The 27,267-nt window shown below is 42.6% G+C and overlaps 1 protein-coding gene across 6 annotated transcripts in view; it reads left to right on the top strand.

Moving 5' to 3' along the window:
• DLC1 (DLC1 Rho GTPase activating protein) overlaps positions 1-26,157 on the top strand; it is a gene marked incomplete at both ends in the record, with an annotated part of 387,952 nt that extends 361,795 nt beyond the window's left edge. For 4 of the 6 annotated variants that reach the window (XM_079726851.1, XM_079726853.1, XM_079726854.1 and 1 more), the window contains 12 exons: positions 5,047-5,128; positions 11,146-11,209; positions 12,925-14,348; positions 14,826-15,002; positions 17,443-17,602; positions 17,712-17,910; positions 19,597-19,810; positions 21,370-21,484; positions 23,102-23,320; positions 24,122-24,339; positions 25,068-25,241; positions 26,037-26,157. In XM_079726851.1, the coding sequence (XP_079582977.1) occupies positions 5,047-5,128; positions 11,146-11,209; positions 12,925-14,348; positions 14,826-15,002; positions 17,443-17,602; positions 17,712-17,910; positions 19,597-19,810; positions 21,370-21,484; positions 23,102-23,320; positions 24,122-24,339; positions 25,068-25,241; positions 26,037-26,157 (3,167 nt within the window). The remainder of the gene's footprint in view (positions 1-5,046; positions 5,129-11,145; positions 11,210-12,924; positions 14,349-14,825; positions 15,003-17,442; positions 17,603-17,711; positions 17,911-19,596; positions 19,811-21,369; positions 21,485-23,101; positions 23,321-24,121; positions 24,340-25,067; positions 25,242-26,036) is intronic. The other 2 variants (XM_079726855.1, XM_079726856.1) reach the window with 1 other exon arrangement.
• Between the last annotated feature and the right edge of the window lie 1,110 nt (positions 26,158-27,267).

Raw genomic sequence — 27,267 nt, 5'->3', positions numbered from 1 at the left:
AAATTTTTGGCTGCATTGGGCCTTCGTTGCTGTGCGCAAACTTTCTCTAGTTGTGACGAGTGGGGACTACTCTTCACTGCGGTGCACGGGCTTCTTATTGCGGTTGGCTTCTCTTGTTGTGGAGCACAGGCTCTAGGCGAGTGGGCTTCAGTAGTTGCAGCACGCGGGCTCAGTAGTTGTGACACACGAGCTTAGTTGCTCCGTGGAATCTTCTTGGACCAGGGCTTGAACCCGTGTTCCCTGCATTGGGAGGCGGATTTTTAACCACTGTGCCACCAGGGAAGTCCCTCATGATTATTATTGATCTATGATTTATTTTCAGACATTTTATTATTTACTTAAGTATTTCACTAAGGAACAGTGTGGCAACCACCCAAAACAGCTAGGACCTTGATAATAACACACCCACCTGTCTCCCATCCCTCTGCCACCCCCTAGCCACAGTAACCATCATCCTGAAACCTTGGTTTATCATTTCCTTGCTTTCCTTTTATATAGCTTTATTGCATTTCCCTAAAATAAATATTTTTATGAAGTTGTTTATCTTTATAAAAAGGGTATCATGCTCTATGTAATCTTGTATGATTTAATTTTTTCATTTATTATTGCTCAGGTTCTTCCATACTGTGTGTCCTCATAGTTCATCACCTTTGACTGCTGTGTAATACTCCATTGTGTGGATATGCCACAGTTTATCATATCCACACTCTGATTGGTGGGCATTTTGGGGTTTTTTTGTTTTGCTTTTATAAACTGTACTGCTGGGAATATTCTTGCACTCTTTCGGTACACGTGAAATAATTTATCTTGCGTGTTTGCCTAAGAGTAGCATTACTGGGTGATAGAGATGTATGTTCAACTTTATAATGCAAGTTTTTCAAAAGCTCCTGTACCAATTTCCAGTCCTCCCTGTAATATATAAAGATCCTGTCTATCCACATGCTCTCAACCCTTGATATTGTCAGACTTTAATTTTGGCCAATCAAATGGATATAAAATGATATCTTACGGATTTTGACTGCCATTTTCCTAATTTTTAATGATAAGGCACATTTCTTTGTGTCATCTGGCCACATATGTTTGCTCTTCTGTGAAATATCTGTTGCCCATTTTTCCCCTGAGTTGATTGTGCTTTTTTTGATGATTTATAAGAGCTCTTTATTCTAAATACTAAGGCTTTGTTGGTCATGTGTCATAGATATCTTTCTCCGCTCTGTCATTAGGCTTTTCACTTTTCCATAGATTGCCGTTTGATGAATATTATTTCTCCTGTGTTATTCGATTTTTTAATTAAGAAAAAATGGACCTTTTTAAAAAAATCAAGACCTAGGCTGACTTTTACTAGTTCTTCGTTTTCTCATTAGCGCTTTGGGCATCGCTGAGATGCCGAGGCTGAGGATGATGAGCACGCTGAGTCTCGCTCATGCCCTGAGCCTCAGGCTGCCCAGGGTGGGCAGAGTGTGCTCTGTGCAAGGCGAGGGGAAGAGGCTGTTGATTTAAAAGGGAGGCTTATTGTTCTCTACATGAAATCATTAAGAAAAAACTACAGTTGTGAACTCGTGAGCTCTATTTTATGGGTGATTTTCAAGCCAAGGTTGGGTGGATAGTGAAGTGACTCCTACCTTGAGAATAAATGACTTCCAAGCCCTCTTCCAACTTGAGCATTCTTTGTTTCCTTAACTCTTCCGAGATGACAGCACCTGGTGTCTCTCATTCATCCATCCCTCCATCTCTCCATTCATCCATTCATCCCTCCAGCCATCCATTCAGCTAATCAACAAGCCAGTATTAATTCTGCACCAACAGGGATGCCCACCACTGTGGTAGACGCTTCATATTTTATAGAAATAAAACAGTTCATACCTCAAAGAAATTGCCAAAAATCTCAAAAAGCAAGCGTAATATTGGTTAATTTACAGTTAAAGAATACACCTTTTTTATTAGCACTTAAGAGGAAGGAGATGCTGGGAGACATTTAGCCATGATGTGACAAAACTGCTGAAAGATCCAGGTTAAATTTCACCAGGGATGTTCAACTCTTCTCACAATAAATAGTGATTTTAAAACGTGTCTTTTGCCCTTCCGTCCTTCTAGGATGATAACAAGCAGGCTGCTTCCTGTAGCAATGGCAGTGGGCTCTCAGTTGGAGCTGGTGGTCACCAGCATCCTTCTTTTAACGCATGAGCAAAATGCCATGAACCCATACTAAGAACGGATACAGGTTTTCAGCTTGGAAATGCTAGCATGGTCTGCAGGGATAGAGAGGGGGTGGGGGTGCTCCCCGGAAGCAAACTGGGGCGAGACCACAGAGGTCGTTTTACTTCCCTGGCTCACTCGGCTAGTTTAGTTCCTCACCTCGTTTAATAGCGCCTGCTCCTCCTCATTGTAGCCCAGACTGAACGTACGATATTTCTCCATGAAGATGGGTTTAAAATTATTTTAGAGTTAGACTATGTAGAAGATCTTACTCTTCCTCCATTTCAGAGAATATCTCCAATTCCTTTTTCTTTTTTTCCTTCGTCTTTCTTTTTTTTTTAAGGTGTTTGGTTAACCTGCGTGTTTATTATGGTGGAGTTGCTTCTCTTTCGTCTGGGAGAATTTTTGACCTGTTGCCGTTTACAGCATCTCTGTCTCTCAGTAGAGCTTTGGTGGCGGTGGGGTGTGGATCAGCATTCTATTGGATTTTCAGTTCACAGCTCTACTGGAGATAAGGAAAGATAATTACATTTGCAGTGGTAGTGACATGCTGTCCTTTTGTTCTCGTGTTTTGAAATTAAATTTCCTCCAATTATGTCAAGTTTGGTGTTGATTTGCTGCCAAGAAGCCGTTTCTTGTGATGTGTATGTTTGCTAAGATCCAGTTCCGGTCTCTGTCTTACATCTTTCCGAATCCTAAAATGCAGACTGTATTTTCACAAGTTACATTTTGGGGTCCCTTGACATTTATAAGTCTTTGGAAGCATAAACCTGCTTTTGAAGTTACACTGTACATTGCTCTGAGCATTTATAATTTCTCCCCTTCATCCTACCCCTACGTGCAGGGTGGGTACACGCACACCACATGCCATCCCACTCATTCCTTGATTCCTGTTTACCTTTATTTTGGTCCTTGACAATATAAACATCCTGCCCTTAAACCCAAGCTGAAAGATTAAATCCTAACCTGAAGAACTCTGAGAAATACTGAAAAAAAAAAAAAAAAGATGTAATTATTTCACTCTTCTCTTGAATTTAGTCCCTACCTATCCTAGAATTTTTTTTTTTTAAACAGAATTTTAAAGTTAATTTGGATCAGGAAAGTAAAATACAGCTCTGGGTACACTGAGTTAGGAATTGCTAAAATAACAGAGTTGCTTTCTCAGATGCACCTAACAGGCATGTGAACTTTATGATTTACATTTATTAAGTATTAAAAATATATTTTTTAATATCAGCTCTGTCCTTTAATACTTAGAGTGCAGGTTATCTGTTCAAAGTGAAATACAATTGCCAGAACCTTCAAACAGCTTTACAGTCTGGCTTGCTTCTATTTACTAATAGTTTACATTCACTTTAAGTCTTCGCTTTTATTGCCACCATAGTGGTGCCACTAATCATTTGCCTAAGAGACTTGGTCTATAAGGTAATGAAGAGATAAATCCTGTGATACTGAATTTTATGGATTTCTTCATAAATCTTTAGGCTCTAGCTACTTCATTGGTCTGCCTGTCTTACCATTCAGAGAACAGGATCACTAATCTAATGCCAGCCTTCAGAAAAAAGAATAGACCACAATACTCATTATGTTAGTTTTCAACATTATTTAAAAAAAAAAAAAAAAAAAGGTACTCATAAGTGTAGTCTCTGGAAAACAGATGACCAAGAATAAGGAGCTCCATGCCATCCTGTAAAACCAATGATCCTAAGTTAGAAGCCATAAAAACATAAGCGACAGTCATGTGCTCCCTAGTCAACCCCAGAACTAGAACATTGTTAGCTACTTGCATCTCCAAAACTACCAATAGCGATGTCTGTTTCAGTATGCAACATTAGCCATTTGGGGGGCCAAAGCGATTTTTTGGTTCTGTTAATCCTGGTGTCCTGCAGTGCTCTTATTTTGCCTATTCCTGACCCACAGAGTTGCATAGCAGGACTCTTCCTCATGATATTTTATAAGCATTTTACTAGGAAGGCCCATTATTTACCACAAGTGCTTGGAACACCAAAGAGGGATAACTTGCTTTTATCTAGTGGCACTTCCAGAGCTGTTGCAAATTTCCACACAGGTGCCGCTGGTCTTCTTCCTCCCTACTCTTCCTGGAGTGTATTTATCAACAAGGGACAGAAAAGGGAATTCTTTGATTGAGTTGACTTTTCCCCCCTTTTTGCTTTTCGATTTTAATATAACTTACGTGTTCTTAGAGTAGTGAACTCTTCCAAGGATGAAAGGATTGGGGATTCTATTGTTCTACAGCTGCTTTAGAGCTGGCCTTTTGTTTTAGTAGGAGTTATATAAACTCCTGAAAAGCCATATGGAAGTGCTAGTATTTGTTTAAAAATAGCACATCCTTAATTCTCGTTAGCTTTTGATGTCATGCAAATGGTTGGATTCCATTGACAACTACCATAGTTCTCTAGATCTTTCCTTGGCCCGGTTTTCTGTGACCTCTTCCCTGATCAAATGTGAGCAAAGAAACACATGGGAGGGAAAAAACAGCCACGTTACCGTGAACATCCTTCTGGTATTCATTCTGGTTTAAATTATAATTTACATAGCAGAGGTCTGTTGCCTGCTGATGTGTTTAAAGGTGGAACAGTGTTTTGAACCACTTATCTTTGACAACAGATAATTTGACTCTGCAGACCACTTTATTCCAAGCTCCTTTAGGACACTGATGAAATTGTCTTAAGCTGCTTTACATACCCACAGCACTTGACAGGGAGTGAAGTGTCCTGCAAACAGTAAGTATTCAATAAATTACCTTGTTTTCTTCCTTCTGCTAAACTGGGCTGGATTGGCAAGAGCTTGGGTGCTCAATAAACGTATTTGTTTTTATTTTTCTTATAGATCTCCTGTTCCCCATTGATATTTCCTTGGTCAAGAGAGAGCATGATTTTTTGGACAGAGATGCTATTGAGGCTTTATGCAGGTAAAAGGAAATGTTTTGAGTGTTTTCTTTCTCTTTTCTTCTTTTTAAAGAACGTAGTACTTATCACTGATGAGATTGCTTTTGTTCTGAATATGTCAGGGTTTTGATCCGTAAATGGATATAGTGATTTACTTCATTATAAATCATAGGCCTTTTGATTAGAATAAGTAACTTCCTGTCATTTAGTATTGCCCTTCAAATAGCACTGTCCTGGGATGTGCTCATACGACTGCTGGAGCAGATAATGTCCAGGAAGTTTGGAAACTTGGAATAGGGGGGTTAAGGCAGTGCAGTTGACTGTGCAGTCCCAGCCAGGTACCCTCACCGAGTCAGAGCCGCTGTTGTATTGAAAGGAAATGACGCTCAGAGGGACAGATGGAAGTAGGGGCTGTGGCAGACTAGAGGCAGGAGGGCCGTTGCTTGAATTCCAGGAAAGCATTTCCTCAACTCTTCAGCTTCCCCAGGCACACCGTCCTAACAGTAGGGTTAACTAAGGCTGTAATGTAACTTAGCACAGGCTTTAACATAAAGTGGACAGGCGGCAAAGGAGCATTGATGGGAAATGTGAACAAAACTGTTCAGAAACCCATGTTCGTGGTGCTGGTGGATCTTCAGGCTGAGGAGCAGCTTGCAGGGTTTAACGAAATGGAAGTAATAAAACACGCAGCAGAAAATGACAGGACACTGACACTCCTCTCTGACTCTTCATGACATATTATTCATTTTAAGTTAATCATCCTTTGAATTTCTCTCAAAACCTATAAGCCATCAAAGCTGAACTCTGGAGAAAAAAAATTATACACAGACAAAATTCACTTGTCGATTTGATCGTAAAATTAAAACAATTTTCTTTTAATTTCAATATTAATTTTAACTTGGAAAAACATCATTAAGGTTGAATGGCACCCAGGATTTATTTCCCCTTTATAGGCAAAGAAAGCAGTTGTAGCTTTGTGAAAGTACTATTTTTGCCTCTCTTATGTAATACAGTGTATTTTGAAGCACTTAATTTAAGCAGGGGTTTTAGGGGAAGATAGGTAGGATGTTTAGAATGGAGTAATAGACTAGTTCTCCTGGCTTAAGAAAGAAAAAAATGTCACATTAACCACAGAAATACTGTCACTTTTCAAATCCAATGGAATGATTGCTTAGAAATGTCCAGGGTTTGTACACTTTTTCTGGAAGAAACTTAATTCCAACTCCCCACCCCACTCCCTAGAGTGTAATATCATAGCTATGTCATCTGGAATGAAAAAATTTCACCAACACAGTTTAGGAGGGAAAGAGTCTGCATCTGGAATATAAACTACTCCAGACATTTTTGAAATGTTTGAATGCTTAGCTGTGGAGCAGAATTAATTTCTTTTCAGTTCATCATTGGTGATAATGCATAGAGATGACATCACTCCTAAGATGTAACCTAGGAAATATTTACTAGGTTACCACATCAGATCATCCATTTCACACATTTCAAGCTACTTAGTGAGCGTGCCCTCTGAACAGCAGCAACAGCTTAGGAATTCCTGGGTTATAAAAATATCACTGCAGCATTGCAGCCCAAAGGATCGTGATTAGATTCTTGAATTTCTTTCTTTTTTTTTTTTTTTTTTAATATCAGTTTGAAACGTAGTTACCCTGTTCTGGGGATAAGGGCATCCTCCATACTTTGTGATTTGCACTGGCTACACTGGCTCTTAGCGCCATCAGAGAAGCTGCCTCCCATTAAAAGGAGTAAATCTATACTCTTAGATCTTTCGTGAAAAGAAAAGCCTGAAAACAACTAGACCTTGATCTCTTTGGATTCTGCAAGTGTATTCTGATTCGGCTTCAGTTTCTCTTATGTGTAGAATAATATCTCATAGGTTAAGTGTAAGAAGGAAATGCAGTGATGGATGTCAAGTGCTTTAAAAATTATTAGGCCTAAAACCGACACCCAGAGTTGAGTATGTGGAGAAAGGCTTGAGGTTGGGTTCAGAATTCACAGGAACAGTCATCAGCTTGTTTGTAATGGAAAACCCAAGGTCTCTTGTCCATGTGTTCGCATAAATAGACTTCTCATGGCAAATGATTTTCCTTCAAGAGGGCTAAACAAATGTTCTGAAGAAAAAGGTGGGGACAGGCATCTTCCCTGAAAATGCACTACAGGTCCTGAGCTGTCAGCAGAGTAGTTGAGGATACTTGTTTAACTGATGATGTGATATTCATCTCATCTGCTAGACTGGCCTCTTCCATGTACTCTCTCAGCCCATGAAATTCAAAGGGCCAGCAAATCTTGAATCTACAGTGTTGTTTGAAATTTTGCCTTGTCATTTGTCAAGTTTTTTTCTAGACGGATGGACTTTTTTGTAGACCTCCATCTTTTGACTTGTTGAGATATTTTGAGCAGTTGATTTTAAATATATATGGTAATATAGTTACAAAAACACAACTGAAAAGTTTTACCTTAATAAAATATTATTAAATATTTAATTTTTTACTTTAAGTAAAACTTTTTTAGATTCGTTTTGAACGAAATAATTCTTACATGGTTTCTCTTTCCTGCCACCGCCCTACCCCAGCCTCCCCCACACACACACGTATGAAGTACTCCCATGTACACACTAGTATACGCTCCCATGTTCTGCTTAATGATTATTATAAACATTCATGTACTTATAACTTTTGCAGATCTTAAAGCTCCTTTGGTCAAAAATCTGGTAGGAGCTGATCTCTTAAAATAGTCTACTTAGAGCAGAAAACTTGTAGCTTAATGTTTTCTTGAGAATGTTAATGATACTGTCTTCAATAGTTTGTAATGACCAAAAGTTGTAAGTATGCAACTACTAGATTTTTTGGATTTAGAATGCTAACCAACATTCTTACACACACACTTGTAAGGGGTAAATGTACTTGTTTCCTTGGAGAGATTGGCTTTTGTCCCAATCTTGCTAGCTTTGCTGTATAATCCAACCCTGATGATAAGGCCCAGATTCTGAGAGTATCACATTCAGTATTAATACTGGAGGAGTAATTCGCTTGTCTTGAAGCGTATACAGGTGATAATGCAAACTGTGACCAACTCTTTACAGTACCTTTTATGAAATGTTCTTTCTCTTTATAGCTTCTGAAAAATATCCCATCTCGCTATCTTCCTTTGGGATTACAACTGACTCCTATGAGTACAGCAAAGAATTATACAAATAAGGTGATAATCATGTAATGACAAATAGATATCCGTAGTATCATCTCCAGTCTGCACTTTATTGTAAAACAGCCCTTGAAGTGCCTAAGCTCTGTGAAGCAGCCGGCCACATAGTAGATTTCAACTACGTCACTGTTTTGGTCCTATTAAAAGAAAAGCAGTTGCATTCATTCCAAGAAAATATCTTTAAGGATTGGAACAATTTTTATTTGTCAGGTCTACTCGGGAAATCGTTCCTTTTTCCTTTCTCACCTCCCTTCTGCTTTCCCTGTTTTCACTTGGAATACGTGAGGCCCAGGTCCCTGCCGGCCATGCTTTTATCAGGACGCTTGCGGCCCCCTCCAGCAAAGCTCTTGAACCTTTGATGGCTCACCCTGTGCTCCCTCCCCTGTCAGAGCAGAGTACAAGTTGCCCAGCAGATAAGACTGACACATTCCTGAGGAGCTGAGCCAGTGAGGGCCCTGTGGGGTGGGAAAGGCCAGGGCTTCTGGACGGACGGTGGGAGATACCAGTGGAGGGAGCCATACTTAGGACAGAAGCTGCTCTCATGCATTATCCTGATTAACATTTATTTTAGGAAGGAATGCAGAAGATACTGGTTTTTGTTTTTTTGTTTGTTTGTTTTTTGCGGTACGCGGGCGTCTCACTGTTGCGGCCTCTCCCGTTGCGGAGCACAGGCTCCGGCCATGGCTCGTGGGCCCAGCCGCTCCGCGGCATGTGGGATCTTCCCAGACCGGGGCACGAACCCCTGTCCCCTGCATCGGCAGGCGGACTCTCAACCACTGCGCCACCAGGGAAGCCCCAGAAGATATTGTTTTTGAGGGCCAGAGCCACCATGTTTTAGTCATGTGGCCTTGGACAAGGTTTGTGCCCACTCCAAGCCCCCATTTCCTCATCTATAAAATGAAGATAAATAGTAATATCTCTACCATAAGGTTCTTGTGAGGATCAAGACGAAATCACACACATGAGGCTCCAGGCACAATGCCTGACCTAGAATGCAGCCCCGACTCGGCAAGCCAGAACTACTACCTCGTGTCTGTAACGTCTCTAAATCGGTAACATCCCACCACTTTGGAGGTTCCTAGGGGTCAAATGAATCCCACGGAGACCTCGGGGAATAACTTCTGGGCTTCAGTTTTGAAGCGCCATTAGCTTGGTGCTACGGATAGAAAAAGGTAACACTGACCTTTACAAAAATGACCTCCTTGGCCCTTTCTGTTGGACTCAAATCTGGAGCTTGTGAAGCAAGTCCCTCCCCCACCCTTACAGGCATCCACGCCTAGTAAACTGGGTTATAAACACCCCTCAAGCATTACAGCCCAAATGATGTCAAGTGGGTATTTGATTACAGGTTTGATTAATGAAACCCAGACCTAAGACTAGCTGTGACCCTCCCGATTCTTTAAATCTGAAAAACATTTGAGAACTAAAACACTGTGGGTAGAAGTCATTTAAGTAATGGATGCCCCTTAGAAAGGAACTTTATATCCACTCGTTTTAATGTCTGTGGATGTTTTTTTTTGTTATTTGTTTTCTTTCCCTTTCCATCATGAGAGAGAATTTTCCTGAACATAGGTGCTCTGGGTTATCTTTGTTTATCCTATAAGCAGGCTACCACATAATCTATGAAATCAAAGGCAGTCTTATCAGCAGGCAAAAATACTTTCTACCCTACTGCATCCAAGTTGTTAGACAGGCTGCAAGAACAGGATCAGAAAGATAGAGCCTTGAAGAGGGCTCATGGTCAGTTTGAGTTTGTGTGAATTAAATGCGCTTGTCCTGTGGAATTGGAAGAACTGCAACCTTAGGAAAAATTGGAAAACTGATGGTACCAGACAGCAGAGAGGTTAAAGGTCCATTTGAGGAAGACTAAGTGATGATCATCTGGAAGATGTTAGAAAGAATTGGGGCTTGAAAAGCTGTCCTTCAGACTTTTACATGCCATCTATTCCTGCACATGTAAAGGGCTTCTTTTTTTCAGCTATTTCATTACTTACCAGTGAGGTGGGTTTTGTTTTGTTTTTTTTAAGTAGTTCATTTTCAGTGAAGCTAAATTACTTTCCTAATTTTAAATTATTACTCTTTGGCAGGGGTAAAAAATATTCAGAGTAAAAATGTGACTCCCGTTCCAAAGAAGAATCTGATTCAAGTGCTTATGTTTGAACTCTTAAAGATATTCACCCTTGAAGCTGAAGTCTACAAATTTTTTAATTAGTCATTTGCGCTGTTGCTGTGACTATACCATGCATTATCCTATCCTGTATGGGAAGTTGTAAAAAAGAATTGGGTGTTAAAGAGGGCTCAAATTTCTATACAGAACTTACTGCATTTTTTAACAGGCTGTCTAAGGTTATTATTTGTCAGAGATTATTTTTATATTTGAATTTTGATTTGAGATAGAATACACTTTATTTACCAAAAACTCTGCTTGGTTCCTTGTTCATGTTTCTATTTCTGTGAAAGAAGACATCACTGCCTTTTATTTCTTGGCACTGGATGGAGATACCTAATGACTCAACCTAGGGGTTGTTGAAAGAATAACTGTCCTCACTGAGGGTTGTTTGTTCTGTGAGGAATAAGAGGCACCGGACAGAACCACCACAGCGTGCCATTTTACTATAAAATAGTAATATTAAATTTAAATAAGAAAACTTGTGAAACATAAATATTTTTAAACTATTCACTTTTTAAAGAAGTTTCAAGTACTCTTCTATATTATAGATATTAATGGATCCAAAGAAACTCGATTAAACACGTCAGCTGTTTGGAAAAAATATTTATCCACCCATCAGTGGTTTCCTGTCTCTGCTAATGTTATTTCTTTGCTCTGTAGGCGTCTGAATACTTTAAACAAATGCGCGGTGATGAAGTTGGAAATTAGTCCTCATCGGAAGAGAGTGAGTATATAAAATGTATAACATGGTGGGAGGAAAGGAGGCAGGTCAAAAACTGGGTTATGAATTTTGCGATCGATTTTGTCTCTCAAACTCTTACTTCCATGGTCCAAAAATATCGACATTTTAAATGTTATAGTCCAGTCAGGTTTACCAAAAGCTGTGTGGCCTTAAGTAGTTGAAACCAAGAGCTGCAGCCAGCCAATAAATTGTGTTTTGCCTGCTGTTTTTGATCTGAGAAGATCATCTGTGATTTTTGCCTCATTAGCTCAATACCTGTGACATATTAAACGGATGAGGCTTAAGGAATTCCGGTGGATTTTGCATTGCCTCCTTACAGAAATTAAAGCTGAAGTTCTTGGGAACTCTGTCTTCCCATATGTAACAGTAACTGTGTTTTGAAGCTGTAGGGATGGCGGTGAAGGCTGGCTGGTAGGATATGGAAGAATAATAGAGATTTGGAGGGAGAAAAGGAATTAGAGGAGGAAGAGGGAGGGCAGGAAATCCCACACATTCTAGTGAAATGGTGGCACATAACCGATTCAGATGGTATTTTCTTCTGCGTATGAAATGTGAGGACGTCTTACGAGATCTTAGGAGAAGAGGTGGGTGTAGTAGTGGGAGTGAGTGTCACAAATTAGAGTAAACAGGAGTAAGTTTGGTCAAAGAACATATTTCTGACTGTTCAGAGTACCCATTTTAATTATCTAACCTACAGCAAGTTGCCTCCTTGGGGGAGTTAAACCTTTTAAACAAATGAGCTGGAACCTCACACCCGCTGAGCTGTGGAGAGGAGCCTGCAAGTCAGCCTTTAATGCTCTCCTCTCACTGTCCTGGGAAACTCTGGTCTCAGGAGATCCTCCACACCAGTGGGAAGGACATGCGTCACACTGAACTGTGCCTTTTGATAGCCCGCCTCAAGGGATTTGATGCCGTAGGTCTGTCACACGGTGACCCTGAGCCCCACCAGTAAATCAGGCATCGTCAGCGGAGATGTCACTGTGTGTTTGTGAATGTTACGTGCTGTCAGGACTGGGTATTTGTGAAGCCTTGTTAAAAGGCTGGAGCATGTCTGAGGTTGAAACGTCACAGGACACTTGTGGCGTTAACTCTGGTTCCCGTGTTGGTGGGGGAGGGAACGAAAAGGAACAGGTAAGAGGCTGAGAAGTACCCACTGACCCACTGAAGAGACGGGATGGCTCACCTTGCTTTGCGTCTCCGTTAATCTGTTAGAGGAGATCGTGTGTACTTTTAGGGGAGCTAGAGATTTCGGGTACCCATCTTCTTAAAGTGTTTGAAAACCACCATTTTAATTGCAGAAGGGAATATAAACACATACTATCAACAGACAGCAAAATTAAAGGCAGACCAGAGAGAGTCCTACCCACTGCTAACTCCAGTTCAAAATATTTTACATGCCTGGAATTTTCACAGATCTCAGAGTTTTCCTCTGTGAGCAATTAAAGAGCAGCCTATAGATCCCACCGTTTCCATTAAATAACTCCTATTTAGCTTGAAACACATGGTCAGGCTTTTTCCTGTTAAATTCTTTACATACATCTTGGTTATTTTTTTTAAATAATAAAATGAAGATGCAAGGGGGGAAGTGACACAGCTGGCGTTATGATCATTCTCCTGGCCCCTGGCCCTTGGTGCACATACTGCCCCCTGCGGCCTGCCAGTCCCAGAGGATGAGCAGTTCCATTCTGTCTCTGCAGAGTGAGGATTCGGACGAGGATGAGCCTTGTGCAATAAGTGCCAAATGGACTTTCCAGAGGGACAGCAAGAGGTGGTCCCGGCTTGAAGAGTTCGATGTCTTTTCTCCAAAGCAGGACCCCGTCCCTGGGTCCCCAGACGATCCCCACCTGAAGAACGCCCCCAGCCGTGAAAGCGTGCTGACGGACCTCAGCGAGCGCCAGGAGGTGGCTTCTGTCCGCAGCCTCAGCAGCACCAGCAGCCTCGCCACGCAAGCGACCCACCTCGGGGGCGCGGCAACGGCCCGGACTAACTCCATCACCAGTGTCTGCTCCTCCGGCACCTTCGTAGGCAACGACGACTCTTTCTGCAGCCTGCCCTCTCCCAAGGAACTGTCCAGCTTCAGCTTTAGCGTGAAAGGCCACGAGAAGAACACCAAGTCCAAGACGCACAGCCTGCTGAAACGCATGGAGAGCCTGAAGCTCAAGGGCTCCCACCACAGCAAGCACAAGGTGCCGTCCAAGCTGGGGCTGATCATCAGCGGGCCCATCCTGCAGGAGGGGGTGGACGAGGAGAAGCTCAAGCAGCTGAACTGCGTGGAGATCTCCGCCCTCAACGGCAACCGCATCAACGTCCCCGTGGTGCGGAAGAGGAGCATCTCCAACTCCACGCAGACGAGCAGCAGCAGCAGTCAGTCCGAGACCAGCAGCAACGTCAGCACGCCCAGTCCCGTCACCAGGACCCGGAGCCTCAGTGCCTGCAACAAGCGGGGAGGCATGTACCTAGAGGGCTTCGATCCGTTCAATCAGTCCACGTTCAACAACGTTATGGAACAGAACTTTAAAAACTGCGAGAGCTACCCGGAGGACGCGGTGTTCTACATCCCAGAAGATCACAAGCCTGGCACTTTCCCCAAAGCCCTCTCCAACGGCAACTTCTCTCCCTCAGGGAATAACAGCTCTGTGAACTGGAGGACTGGAAGCTTCCACGGCCCTGGCCATATCAGCCTGAGGAGGGAAAACAGCAGCGACAGCCCCAAGGAACTTAAGAGACGCAATTCCTCGAGCTCCATGACCAGCCGCCTGAGTATCTATGACAACGTGCCCGGCTCCATCCTCTATTCCAGTTCCGGTGACCTGGCCGACCTGGAGAACGAGGACATCTTCCCCGAGCTGGACGACATCCTCTACCACGTGAAGGGGATGCAGAGGATAGTCAACCAGTGGTCGGAGAAATTTTCAGACGAGGGAGACTCGGACTCGGCCCTGGACTCGGTCTCTCCATGCCCGTCCTCTCCCAAGCAGATCCACCTGGACGTGGACAATGACCGAGCCACCCCCAGCGACCTGGACAGCACGGGCAACTCACTGAACGAACCCGAGGAGCCCTCAGACATCCCGGAAAGGAGGGATTCTGGGGTCGGGGCCTCCCTGACCAGGTCCAGCAGGTAAGAGCTTTTCTTCCCTTCTCCACCCAGTTTGAGGAGGAGGGGTCAGAGGAGGCTGCTTCTGCTTGCTGCGTAGGGAGATGGGAATAAGTCCGGCATTCACAGCCCTGAAAGTTGCTAAGGAAAGTGACAGATGGGGAAATCCTACCACCCTAAAAGAGTGAACACTGTTCAGTGGGTACCAGAGCCTCAGTTTGGGAAGATGAATGAAGTAAGTTCTGTGGATGGATGGTACGGATGGTTGTACAACACTGTGGGTGTACTTAATACTTAATGTATTTAACTGTGCACTAAAAGTGGTTGACAGTAAATTTTATGTTATATATATTTTACCACAGGGGGAAAAAAAAGACTGGAATGGAAGTTGAGTCTTCTCAGTTCCTAATATAAGAGGCCAGTGAGCGGCCCACTGCTGACTCTGCATCGACCCATTAAAAAGCTTTCGTACTCACTCACATTCCCCGCCTTCTCTCGCAGGCACAGGCTGAGATGGCACAGTTTCCAGAGCTCTCATCGGCCCAGCTTAAACTCTGTATCGCTGCAGATTAACTGCCAGTCTGTGGCCCAGATGAACCTGCTGCAGAAATACTCCCTCCTGAAGTTAACCGCCCTGCTGGAGAAATACACGCCTTCTAATAAGCATGGTTTTAGCTGGTAAGGGTTCAAACTGTCCAGTGAAAATGTTCTCAACCAATGCTGTCCCAACACTGAGGATAGGACAGTTGCATCCTGTATCTTTAGTCCATCATCCTAATGCAGTCAGTTTCTGCATTCTTGAGGCTACATTTGACACTGCTTAAGCCAATACAGCTTTAGGGAATTTCCGTCAGGGTTGGTTGAGTTTTCAGTGCTCTGAGTAGCAAATCGCCAGTCGATGGGATGAGAATGCTCTACTCTTGCAGCTCATCGTCCAGGCGCTTCCTTCCCAGTGGTGGGAATAGCCGACCACAGGCAAATACACGTACAGGATCAGATCATAATTTGGAAGGAGGGGAAGAAAACTGTTTAGACCACAAGGTGTTATGAGACCAACTTTGAAATGCTTCATGTACAGTACCTGGTTTTGTACCCCTCTTTGTGCACATTTTGAGAAATCATTTTTGATGTATTTGCAGCATCACAAAAATCTACCTGAGCTAAAGAGTTTAGTTTTGTTTTTTCCAACAGACTCTTAAGCAGTGGGTAATCATTTTAAGGAATTCACCACTCTAAGATATCATAGACTAACATAATATACGAAGATAAAATTTATTGAGCTGTCCATACTTTCAAAAGTATGGCCCTTGGTGTGTATAGTGTGAGATGTAGACTGTCGGGCTGGATGGGTCATGGATAGGACCCATTATGTGCATATTTTAATTTTTCTACTGAGTGCAAAGCAGAGAAATGTCTCTACATTGACATCCCAGCGCATTTTGCAGTGTCAGCTGGGTATCCTTAAGTCTTTTCACCAGTCTAAGTGTTCATTACCCAGTTGCACAGTTACCGCTCTTTATAAAAATGGAGAAGTGGCCCAATTCATGAGTAGCACTCGGTAGCAGGCCGGAGAGTCAGCGGAGCAATGTAACCCTTCTCTCTCCAGCTCCTCCCCTCCTTGGGACTCATAGTGAGGTTAACTTCGGCATCAAAGCATCTCCTGTTCAAAGGCTGTTATTATGTGAGCCCTGCTAAATACAGAAGTTGTTTGTTCTGAATGACAGAAATAAGTATTGACTGGTTTATCCCCACATGCTTCAGATTCTCGGTGGAGATCGTAATGTGTTCCTTGCACATTCCGCCGCTGGGCTTTTCTCCCCCGACAAAGCGAGTATTATGCACACTTATAGCCGTGATACCATATACTTAACTGTATGGAAACACACATTTGGCTGTGTGCTTCAGTTTTACCTTTCCTTGAGCTATAAACAGTAACACGCCTTGGCTGTGGGGTAAGCACTCAAAAGTCAAGGCAGTCTGCCTTGCGCCGTGTTCCTCTGTGTTTCGAGTCAGGGTTTCCCGGCTGGCTATTTAAAACTGCATACTTTACGTTCTCATTTCTGGGTTGCCCCCACCAGCACCACCGAACCCTCAAGAATCTGAAAGTCCATAATACCTCCTGGGTTCTGGTCAGTTTTTCCAGTGAGTCCAAACCAAATGTTAAAGCCTCGCATTGTGGGATCCACGGAGTGAGGAGAAATTCTGCACAAAGTTCTTTTCCTGTTCGGCCTTGCCCTTTCTTGTCCCATTTAGAGAGGTCATTTGTAGAGCTGAAATTTCTGCTTGACAGCATTAAATGCATGACATGGGTTTCCTGCTGCTGCATATACTGCTCCGGCTGGACCTGGTGTCAGGACTCCAGGGAGCCTGGCGAAGGCTCACAAAACCCTCATTGTTCTTCTCCGTCTTCCTTTAGAAAGCTAAAGATGTTATATTCTCCGGGGTCATCAGCAGGAGAATTTATTTTGACTTCGGGTCATTAGCTTGGCCCCCACTGTTGAGCTCTGGAGTTGGTTCTCATTATGTCAGACCAGCATCATGCATCTGCTGTTTTCTCGTCCTGATCTTTTTTTATCCTAAATACTTTGGATCTCATCAAGAACCTAGAAATGATTCTTGTCCATTTTCAGGACAAACAGGAACTTGTTTTTCAACTCCGTCCTGAAGCTCCTCCTTAGGGGCTGGACTGTTCTTTTCTCCTTCTGTTCCTTTCTGTGCCGCCGTTTTGTAAGGAAGCCCATCACCTCCCTTAGGAACACAGACCCAGTTCTCAGAGTTACCAGTGGAAGGAGAATCCCCAGCTGAGGAGCTGTTACTGGGCCTCACAGCCCCAACCCTTAGAGGATGTAGAACATCACTGTCCAATGGAACTCTCTGTGGTGGTAGAAATGTTCTATATTTGCACAGTCCAGTAGGTAACTACTGGCCCCAAATGGCTAGTGAGTGCTTAAAATGTGGCTGATACAACTGAGGAACTGAATTTGTAGTTCTGTTTGATTTAAATTTAAATAGCTACCTTATTAGCACAGATCTAGAGCCCACAGGATTTAACTGCACAGATGGACAAAAACATAGACAAGTAAACATATCCCTCCAACCCCCAATATTTTTTCAATAGGGCTGTGCCCAAGTTCATGAAAAGGATCAAGGTTCCAGACTACAAGGACCGGCATGTATTCGGGGTCCCTCTGACGGTCAACGTGCAGCGCACAGGACAGCCCCTCCCCCAGAGCATTCAGCAGGCCATGCGCTACCTCCGCAACCATTGTCTGGATCAGGTGAGAGCCGCTGCCTGCAGGTCCCGCTTAATCATGGGAGTCCAGATGCATGCATCTTCTTCTAGTTTTGCAGTGAAAACACGCTTAATGTTTTTTTTTTTTCCAATAGGTTGGACTCTTCAGAAAATCGGGTGTCAAATCCCGGATTCAGGCTCTGCGCCAGATGAATGAAAGCGCTGTAGATTGTGTCAACTATGAGGGGCAGTCTGCTTATGATGTGGCAGACATGTTGAAGCAGTATTTTCGAGATCTTCCTGAGCCACTAATGACGAACAAACTCTCAGAAACCTTTCTGCAGATCTACCAATGTAAGTGTTCTTTGATCTTGACATTGTTGGCAGTGGGGAAAAGTGGGGTCAGCTGAAACCTGTAGCTCCTTTGATGTCATTCTCTTGGACCCACATGATGATCTCTTAGAAATACATCATCGATTTCTTTCTTCCTTGCCTTCTTGTTTGTGGAGCAGGTTTCTGTGTACCTGTTGAATAATGCAAAAATAAATTTCCCTCTCATCATTCTCTAATTACCGAAGCAACTGTGCATTTTTACATTCTGATCCAGGAGCTCGTTTTTTCCATTCGTTTCCAGAACAGTGTTATCTAAGATACTTAAAAGAGCAGATTCCGAGATCTCTCTCTGCCTTGTCTGTAGGCATTGCAGTTGCTTCACCTTTCTCTAGCAGGGCCTATTGTGTTTAAAGTTTCACAGGTGTCTGTGTGTTTTATCTTGCTGTAAAACGAATAAATAATCTTTTTCTGCTATTCATCTCAGCTTCTACCAGAAATACTTGGGAAAACAATACCCATGCCCATCTCACTTTTAAGCAGAGCTTAAAGCAAACAGTGGTCTGAATTAATGATCAAGATCAGGATTATAGCTTTTACAGCCTTGTGTTTTTCTGGGCTCAGTGTGGTATTACAGCAATGTAATTTAAAAGCAGCTTCTCTCAGTGCTTGAATTGTCTTTAGAACTGGCACGTGGGACTTTATTTTATGAGAAATGGAGTTGGTCTGGATTACTTCATTATTTGTTTCGTCCTTTCAGATTTTATGAAAACACAGGTCACATTTCCCCCACCAAGGTATTCGTTATGTATTGTAACCATGGAGCTGTTTAATCAGTTCGTCCTATGGAGCTGCATTTGAGTGACTTCAGTTTTCCACCACATGCCTTTTAAAAGAAAAATTTGCCTAGTAAAGGAGACCTGAAAGTTGTATTCCACATTTTCTACGTGTATTATTTTATTTATTTATATATAATACATTATAATTGTATTATACATATATATTATATAATGTTATAATACATTACATTATATTGTTATATTATTTATATTATATATTTTTTATGGGTTTATTTCTCAAGCATGTATTTTTATAGTAGCCTCTCAGTAGGGCTTTCTAAAACTTAAAGAAATTACTAGCTAAACATATCTGTTGTTTAAATGGAATATTTTAGCAGCTTCCTTTCCCCATTTAAAGAATGAGCAGATCAGTTGAAATTAGGAGAGTCCGCTGAGATGCTGAACATTTTGTAGTCAAGGTGAAGAAATCTCGGTTCTCATCCTCTTGTATGTCTTTGATAAGATTTCTCATTGAGACTAAACAAAAGTATAGCCTATAATGTTCAGTAATTAAGAATGGTAAACTAGGAGTTTCAAAAAAGTACTTAGAAAAGAAAGAACCGTAAAGAACTGTAAAGTAAAAGAAAAGAGCAGGCATCATCTGGAGCTGCACTCTGAGGTGGATTCACGAGTATGTTGGCGTTGTGGGTTTTTAAAAAATGTAACTCCTCCACAGGCAGGAAGTACTTGAGGGTAGTGACGCTGGTGGCCATCCCTAATTCCTTCCGTGTTAACCTCAAGTACCCTTTTTGCAAGTGCTTGTTCAGTGCTGGACTGAGGTCTTTGATGCCGCTATTTGCTTTGGGACGTTTCCTTGCGAACGTACATGGAAAATCACTGGGTTGATGGGGTAAATGCGGGTGTCGTGCAGATGTGCCCAAGGACCAGCGCCTCCAGGCAATCAAGGCCGCTATCATGCTCCTGCCTGACGAGAACAGGGAGGTCCTGCAGACCCTCCTCTACTTCCTGAGCGATGTCACAGCAGCTGTGAAGGAGAACCAGATGACTCCCACCAACTTGGCCGTGTGCTTGGCGCCTTCCCTCTTCCACCTCAACACCCTCAAGAGAGAGAATTCCTCTCCAAGGTACGGACGGGTCCAGTGAGCTGCACACGTGCATGGTGAGACACGCACGTGCACGGTGAGACACACACGCGCATGCTCCGTTCTTTAGACAGAAGACGCCTCCCTTTCCTTGTAGGGCTGTCCCTGTGTTTTTGTTGGATTCATACCTGCATCCAGCAAAAAGGAGTTTGACCTCCTTCCTTCACAGCCCACGTTCCTCCCTTGTGCTGCTTCCATTCTTTCTTCTTGGCCCTGGGGGTGTGACTTCCTAGACAATCTAGTTTCAACCAGGTTTTGAGAGAGATGTGCATTACTGCTTTGCGGTGGCAGGTGTTTCCCCTGATCCTCCCCCCAGTGCTCTCTGTAACATTGTCATCATACTTTCTGCCGGCAAACAGACAAGAGAGTTTACAGACCTCAAAAACTGGATGGAGGACGAGAGCCCTGCTGCCTTGGCTTCTGCATAAATAAAACCAAGCTGCCTTGGCTTCTTCAGTAGAACCAAGCTGCCAGCCTGTGTGGGAAAGTTGAAAGGAGCTGGATCTGAAATGACTAAGGATGACATTAAGCCTCAAAGTTAAGACTCAGCTGAACCAGTTGTTGCAAAGTTTCTCCTTAGATGTAGACAAGATGGAAGTGACTGTGGAAGTCGAGGAATCTGGAACATAACAAAGGCTCTTTTGCTCAGCACTTATTCTGTCCCCAGCATGGGGCTACACCCTAGACATTGATTATCTTCTTTAATCCTCATAACAATCGTAGGAGGTGAAGCTCCTGTTAGTATCTATCTTACACATGAGGCAAGACTGCAGGGCAGGTCACTTAAGTAAGTATTGAATAACTTGCCTATGCTGATAGGAAAAAATGGCAGAACCAGTTGGATCATCTTACTTATATGAATATTTCGTATAAAGGCCTCATGGTGAAGTGTCACTAACCCCTTTCTACTAAATTCATCCTGCTGATCCTTTTCCCCAGCTGTAAAGGAACTTGACAAATATTTCTTAGCTGTAGGCATGAGGCCTGGTTGTGCTAGTGAAGTTAGCTTTGCTTCTGAAAGCCATACAATGCTTAATTAACTAGTTCTGTGTTTAATGGGATAGAGAGCTAGAGGTGAGCAAAAGAGAGAGATGAGATAAGATTAAGACAAAAGCTCTAGGAAACAATAGACTTTTCTCTCACTGACAGGAGGGGCTCCTGTTTATTTACACTGGAAAGAATGATCCTGTTTAGCCCCTTGACAAGTGCCTCCCACCCACCTACTCCTCAAAGCTGCCTTTCCTTCCTGCCACCCCACAGGGTATAGACCTTACAAGCTGCCCTGTTTAAATAGGAACCTATTTAACGCGATGGTTGTAAATAACCTAGATTTCATTGGAGACAGTCTCTTCCATGTTTTCTGTGCATCATTGATACAACTGAGACATTCTAGTGACCAAAGTAAAGCTCTCCTTTAACCACTTAATGACAAGTAGCCTCCAGTGAAAGTCTTTTTCTCTCCTTTAGGTTTCCTCGAATAACACATTGATTAAAAATATATAAATATTTGAATCTTTCCCTTCCCTTATTTCTGTCTCTAGGGTAATGCAAAGGAAACAAAGCTTGGGCAAACCAGATCAGAAAGATTTGAATGAAAATCTTGCTGCCACTCAAGGGCTAGCCCATATGGTTGCTGAGTGCAAGAAGCTTTTCCAGGTAAGGAGGTGGGAAGTTTTGTTATTTGTCAAGGATGATGTAAATGAGGACAAAATCTTGGGCACCATGTACTCGTTCACGTCTTGTTTTTTTTTTTTTGGCCGCACTGTGCGGCATGCGGAATCTTAGTTCCCCAACCAGGGACTGAACCTGTGCCACCTGCATTGAGACAGCGGAGTCTTAACCACTGGACTGCCAGGGAAGTCCCAACTTGTTCACATCTTGACCAAAAGGTCTTTTCCAGAGCTGAAGATTATATATGTAGTCTGAGAATGTCTTATTTATATATTTTATAATGTATAAGCTCATTAGAGTTAATATGTTAATGAAATTGCCTACTTCCATACCCCTTTACTTAGAAAGCAGAAGTAACAAATTATCTGAAATAAATTCTGTATCTGAGGTGCAGCTGCTATGGAAAACAATATGGCCATTCCTTAAAAAATTAAAAATAGAACTACCTTAGGATCCAGCAATTCCATTCCTGGGTATATCCAAAGAAAACAAAAGCACTAATTCAAAAAGATACATGCACCCCAATGGTCATAGCATTATTTACAATAGCCAATGGAAGCAACCTAGGTGTCCATCAACAGATGAATGGATAAAGAAGATGTGGTGGGGAGGGGGTGTGTGTATATAAAATGAAATACTACTCAGCCACTAAAATAAAAGAATGAGGGGCTTCCCTGGCGGCGCAGTGGTTGAGAGTCCGCCTGCCGATGCAGGGGATGCAGTTTGTGCCCCGGTCCAGGAAGACCCCACGTGCCGCGGAGCGGCTGGGCCCGTGAGCCATGGCCGCTGAGCCTGCGCGTCTGGAGCCTGTGCTCCGCAACGGGAGAGGCCACAACAGTGAGAGGCCCACGTACCACAAAAATAAATAAATAAATAAATAAACAAATTTTTTAAAATAAAAAAAAAATAAATAAAAGAATGAAATTTTGAATTTTACCATTTACAACAATAGGGATGGACCTGGAGGGTATTATGCTTAGTGAAATAAGTCAGGCAGGGGAAAACAAGGACTGTATGTTATTGCATACATGTGGAATCTAAAAAAATTAGACAAAGAATGAATATAACAAAACAGAAACAGACTCACAGGAATAGAGAACAAACTAGTGGCTTGAAAGGTAAGAGGGGTGTGGGGGCAAGGGGATTAAGAGGTACAAACCACTGTGTGTAAAATAAATAGGCGACAGGATATACTGTACAGCACAGGGAATATAGCCCATATTGTACAATAACTTCAAATGGAGCATAATCTATAAAGTGTTTGGATCACTATATTGTACAATTGAAACTATTGTAATGTTGTAAATCAACTAACTGTACTTCAATTAAAAAAAGTCTGTCTTCGTCAATGTACACCCTATTTTAATCACTTTCTCTGCTACTGTACCTTTCTAAAGAAGAGGACCTCACACAAAAATAAGCTTTCTAGGTACCTTTATGAAGGTGATCTGCTTGCATCCTCACGGTACCACGTGAGGTCGGCAGGGACACTCCTCCATCTGTTGGAAGCAGGGGGACTGGACTGCTTGCACTGCCTTGAGGATCTTGCCGCTTCCTCTGATGGGCAACAAACCTCCTTTATGTCTCTCGTGTCCCTCCCAGGTTCCTGAGGAAATGAGCCGATGTCGAAATTCCTACACCGAACAAGAGCTGAAGCCGCTTACCCTAGAAGCATTAGGACGCCTTTGTAATGATGAGTCAGCCAACTACCAACACTTCCTCCAGGACTGTGTGGACAGCCTGTTTAAAGAGGTCAAAGAGAAATTCAAAGGCTGGGTCAGCTACTCTACATCTGAGCAGGCTGAGCTATCCTATAAGAAGGTATGTCGTCTCCCTGTTGTCAGCCATTTGAATTCTAGTGGTCAGGACTTGGGTTCATCAGAGACGAGATACCCTTTTGCCAACACAGTTCTCCTTGGGGATCTGTCACCCATTCCCTTCCTTATAGAGCTAGGCAGCCAGGTGATTCACATCCCCCAGGTAAGAGTGGAAACCAGTTCAGTAAGGAATAGTACTCATTGAACACGTGTCAGGGGAATCAAAATATCTAATGAAATCCTTTGGTTCCACAGAAACACACTAGAATTCCCTGGAATGTTTTACTAATGGTATTGGGCCTTTGGGCATTTTGTGATGTGCTTAGATATTTCCATCATTTGATTGAAATCCCCTTGGGCTCTCTTCTGTTCTCAGTCACTCTTCTCTTGGCCCTTTAATGAGCAGGGAGTGCTGGGTGGGTGGGTGGTTAACTTGAAAGCCCCTTAAGGGCAGAGGCATCCTGTATTGCTTTGCATGATAGGTGCATGGAGGTATTTGTTGATTTGTCTCTACCACCTTGAGTAGAAACAGTGAGAGCAGTCGGATGCCATGCAGGCTTGGGAGTGCAGATAAATCTTAGTTTTATTACATTGACCCTAATATGGGTCCCAGGAAAACAGATATAACCGGAGGTGACGCCAGCAGTGCTGTTTGCTTTCTGGCCTGATCTTGAATGTACTTGCGTTCAGCAGCCTGTTAAAGCCAGAGGTAAACATTAGGACCACGTACCCAGCTAGTAGTTTGCCTTCAGAGTCTAGGTGTGTGGGAATTGTCTCAGCACTGAAAAGTACATCCTCTTTTCAGGTGAGTGAAGGACCACCTTTAAGGCTTTGGAGGGCAACCATTGAAGTCCCTGCATCGCCTGAGGAAATCTTAAAGCGCCTACTTAAAGAGCAGCACCTCTGGGACGTAGACTTGTTGGATTCAAAAGTGATTGAGATCCTGGACAGCCAAACTGAAATTTACCAGTATGTCCAAAACAGCATGGCACCCCATCCTGCTCGGGACTACGTTGTTCTGAGGTGAGCTTCCGGATTGATTATTGCGGCCAGGATGAGCCTCTGTGGCGCTGAATGTTACAAGACGTTAACATTATTTAAAATAGAACGTTTGCTTCCAGAAAAGCGTTGAACCCTTCCAAATATGAAAACTATATCATCATTTATTCCAACAGTGTGTCCATCCCTGAAAATGGTTTGAACTCTTTTGGAATCGAGCTCAGAAAGAGAGGCACATTCCATTGAACGTATTCAGGGGTAGCTGATTTTTGCCCCCTTTAGGATAGATTTTCTCGTTAGAAACAGCTAGTGAATGCATAAGCCAGGAAATAACATTTGGGTCCCAAGTGAGCTGTGGTTAAAGCTGATTCATATGTGATTCATAAATTCTCTGAAGATATTATTGAAAGAAGAATTCCAAAAATCTTTGAGGAAATGTCACATCATTAGTCCAGAACTTCTCCAACAGACTAACATTTGGATGTCCATGTTCTAATACATTTGTGAAATATAAAAAGGGTTTTCAGACCCACTTCAGATTGGTTCTCTTTCCAAGAACTGACTGTGTGAGCTTAAATACCACTGCAGAAGGGGCTCTGTTGAAGTGAGTCATTCAGGAGTCCTTGCACAAGGATGGATGCATGGCATGGCCCCCATCCTGCCCTTCAGCTGCCTCCTCTAAGAGTGAGGCCCCGTTTTAAACTCGGCGTCCAGGAAACTCCATTTTTTTCCCTCTCGTTTTGTCCCTACAGAACGTGGAGGACTAATTTACCCAAGGGAGCTTGTGCCCTTTTACTCACCTCCGTGGATCACGACCGGGCCCCTGTGGTGGGAGTGAGGGTCAATGTGCTCCTGGCCAGGTATCTAATCGAACCCTGCGGGTCAGGGAAATCCAAACTCACCTACATGTGCAGAGCTGACTTAAGGTATGTTCTGATGCTGATTTTTTTTTTTTTTTTTTTTGACATCTTGAGTGAGGGGCATATAGAAGATTCAGACTTCTTGTCTGATGCAAAAAATGTCTAAAATGAATACATCCTTGCATCTTGGATGCTCTGTGAAGAGCGGTGCTTATAAAGTAACTCCTTCATGTTTCTTGGTCTTCTGGGTACCACTTACTAATTTCCACCCCTTAGAGAATATGGTACTAAAGCAATGTGGATGTGGTGGTTCTGCCATGAACTTAAAGCCACAGGAAATGAGAGTTTGAATTAGCAACCAGATGTTTCTCATTGTATATTCAAAGAGGTTTGAATAATGGGACATGCCCTTTTAGTAATTAATTAGACCTATACTTTGCGCCATAGATCAGTGCGCATTCTTATCAGAAAGTGAACAAAATGCAGCAATACCAACAAGCAAAAAACAAACCTCTAAAAACTTTCCAAAGTGGCTCTCCTGTTAAATAAATCCTCATCTGAAGTCTTTACAGCTCCGTACTGCAAGTATCTATATGGTCTGTTTTTGTTCTGTATATGCCAGAGCTTTCTTTCCTGAACAGTTTCACTCAGTATCTGCACTCAATATGTTGTTCCTTGAGAAACTTCTGGTTCCAAAAGTGTAATGGAGGTGCCAGCAGATTACTTTGGAATAATAAGAGGGATCTTTACTCACACATTTTGCTGATCAAGAAATAGAAGTATATCCAGAACTCCCTTCAGCTGTTTCAGGGTTTTCCAACTCGAATAATTTATTTGCGTTTCCTTTTCTGTCTGTCGTAGGGGCCACATGCCAGAGTGGTACACGAAATCTTTTGGACATTTGTGTGCAGCTGAAGTTGTAAAGATCCGAGACTCCTTCAGTAATCAGAACACTGAAACCAAAGACACCAAATCTAGGTGATTCCCGAAGCATGTCCATTATCTGGGCCTTTGTTTCTAGAACCCTTGCCAGTCCTTGGAAGATTGGGTTCAGTGTCTGATCCTGAAACAAAACTACAAGTTGGAGTGTGGGAATTGACTATAGTGATTTGATACATTTTTAAAGCTGCTTTCTATTTGTTTAAGGTCTGTATTATGGACCTTGACTGGAATATATGACTGTGCAAAAAAAAAAAAAAAAATTCCTATTCGAATTGCTTCTGAGAAGCAAAACTATAAATACATTAGGGAAGATAATGAAGAGACGTCATTCTCTCGCGATGTCGGTGTCTGTGTACGTGTACCTATGTCATTTTCTTTGCAGTGTGTGGAGGGACTGGTGTATCCACTGGAATAGTTGGTCCTCTTTGACATATTTTCTCGCTGAGAAGAGCAAAGAAAGGTTTGCACAGAGGGGTGTGTGTATGTGTGTTTGTTGCTGGTCGAATGGCATAGACGTGTAAGTTGGGCTACAGTGTCTGGCACACTGAGACACCTCCAAGAAGGATCTTGATGCATCAGGTTCAGTTTAACCTGGAATATCTGACTCCCCATGGAATTATCCAGAAAGTGAACCGATTTATTTTGGGGTGTCAGACAACCCACGCTTGTCTGGTTTTTTTTTTCCTGAGTTAGTAAACATTTTCCTTCTCCACCAACCTCTTCTTTACCTTAAAAGTGATTGTAATAAATTTACTTGGATAGCCCATTTTAAACACAGTTTGTCTCTAGACCTGATTGCAGATAGCAAAGTTGTTTTTATCCAGTACAGGTGAATTCAGGGATGGAAATTCCCCCTTGCTAGCTCCAAAGCACAGTTTTGTTTTTTGGTTTTTAAGTTGAGATGTGAAAACTGAGCGCTCTTAACATCTACTCCTGAATCAAATATCAACACCTTTTACGTGTCCTCAAATTCTTTGCATTTCTGTGTTAGGAGAAACTCTTTAAGGCGCTATGTATGGGAACACAGGAAACTGTGTCCCAAGAAAATCCTTGTAAATTTAACCCAACCACAAAAGTTACTTGTTGTTATGGTTATTAACAGCATTTTTGAAAGCTGCATATGCTAATTGGATTTATCCTTATCAGCAAA

Source organism: Hyperoodon ampullatus (genome assembly GCF_949752795.1).
Source record: "Hyperoodon ampullatus genome assembly, chromosome: 20".
NCBI lineage: Eukaryota > Metazoa > Chordata > Mammalia > Artiodactyla > Ziphiidae > Hyperoodon > Hyperoodon ampullatus.
Note: the sequence above shows the minus strand (reverse complement) of the source record. Positions and strands in the feature narration are given on the sequence as shown.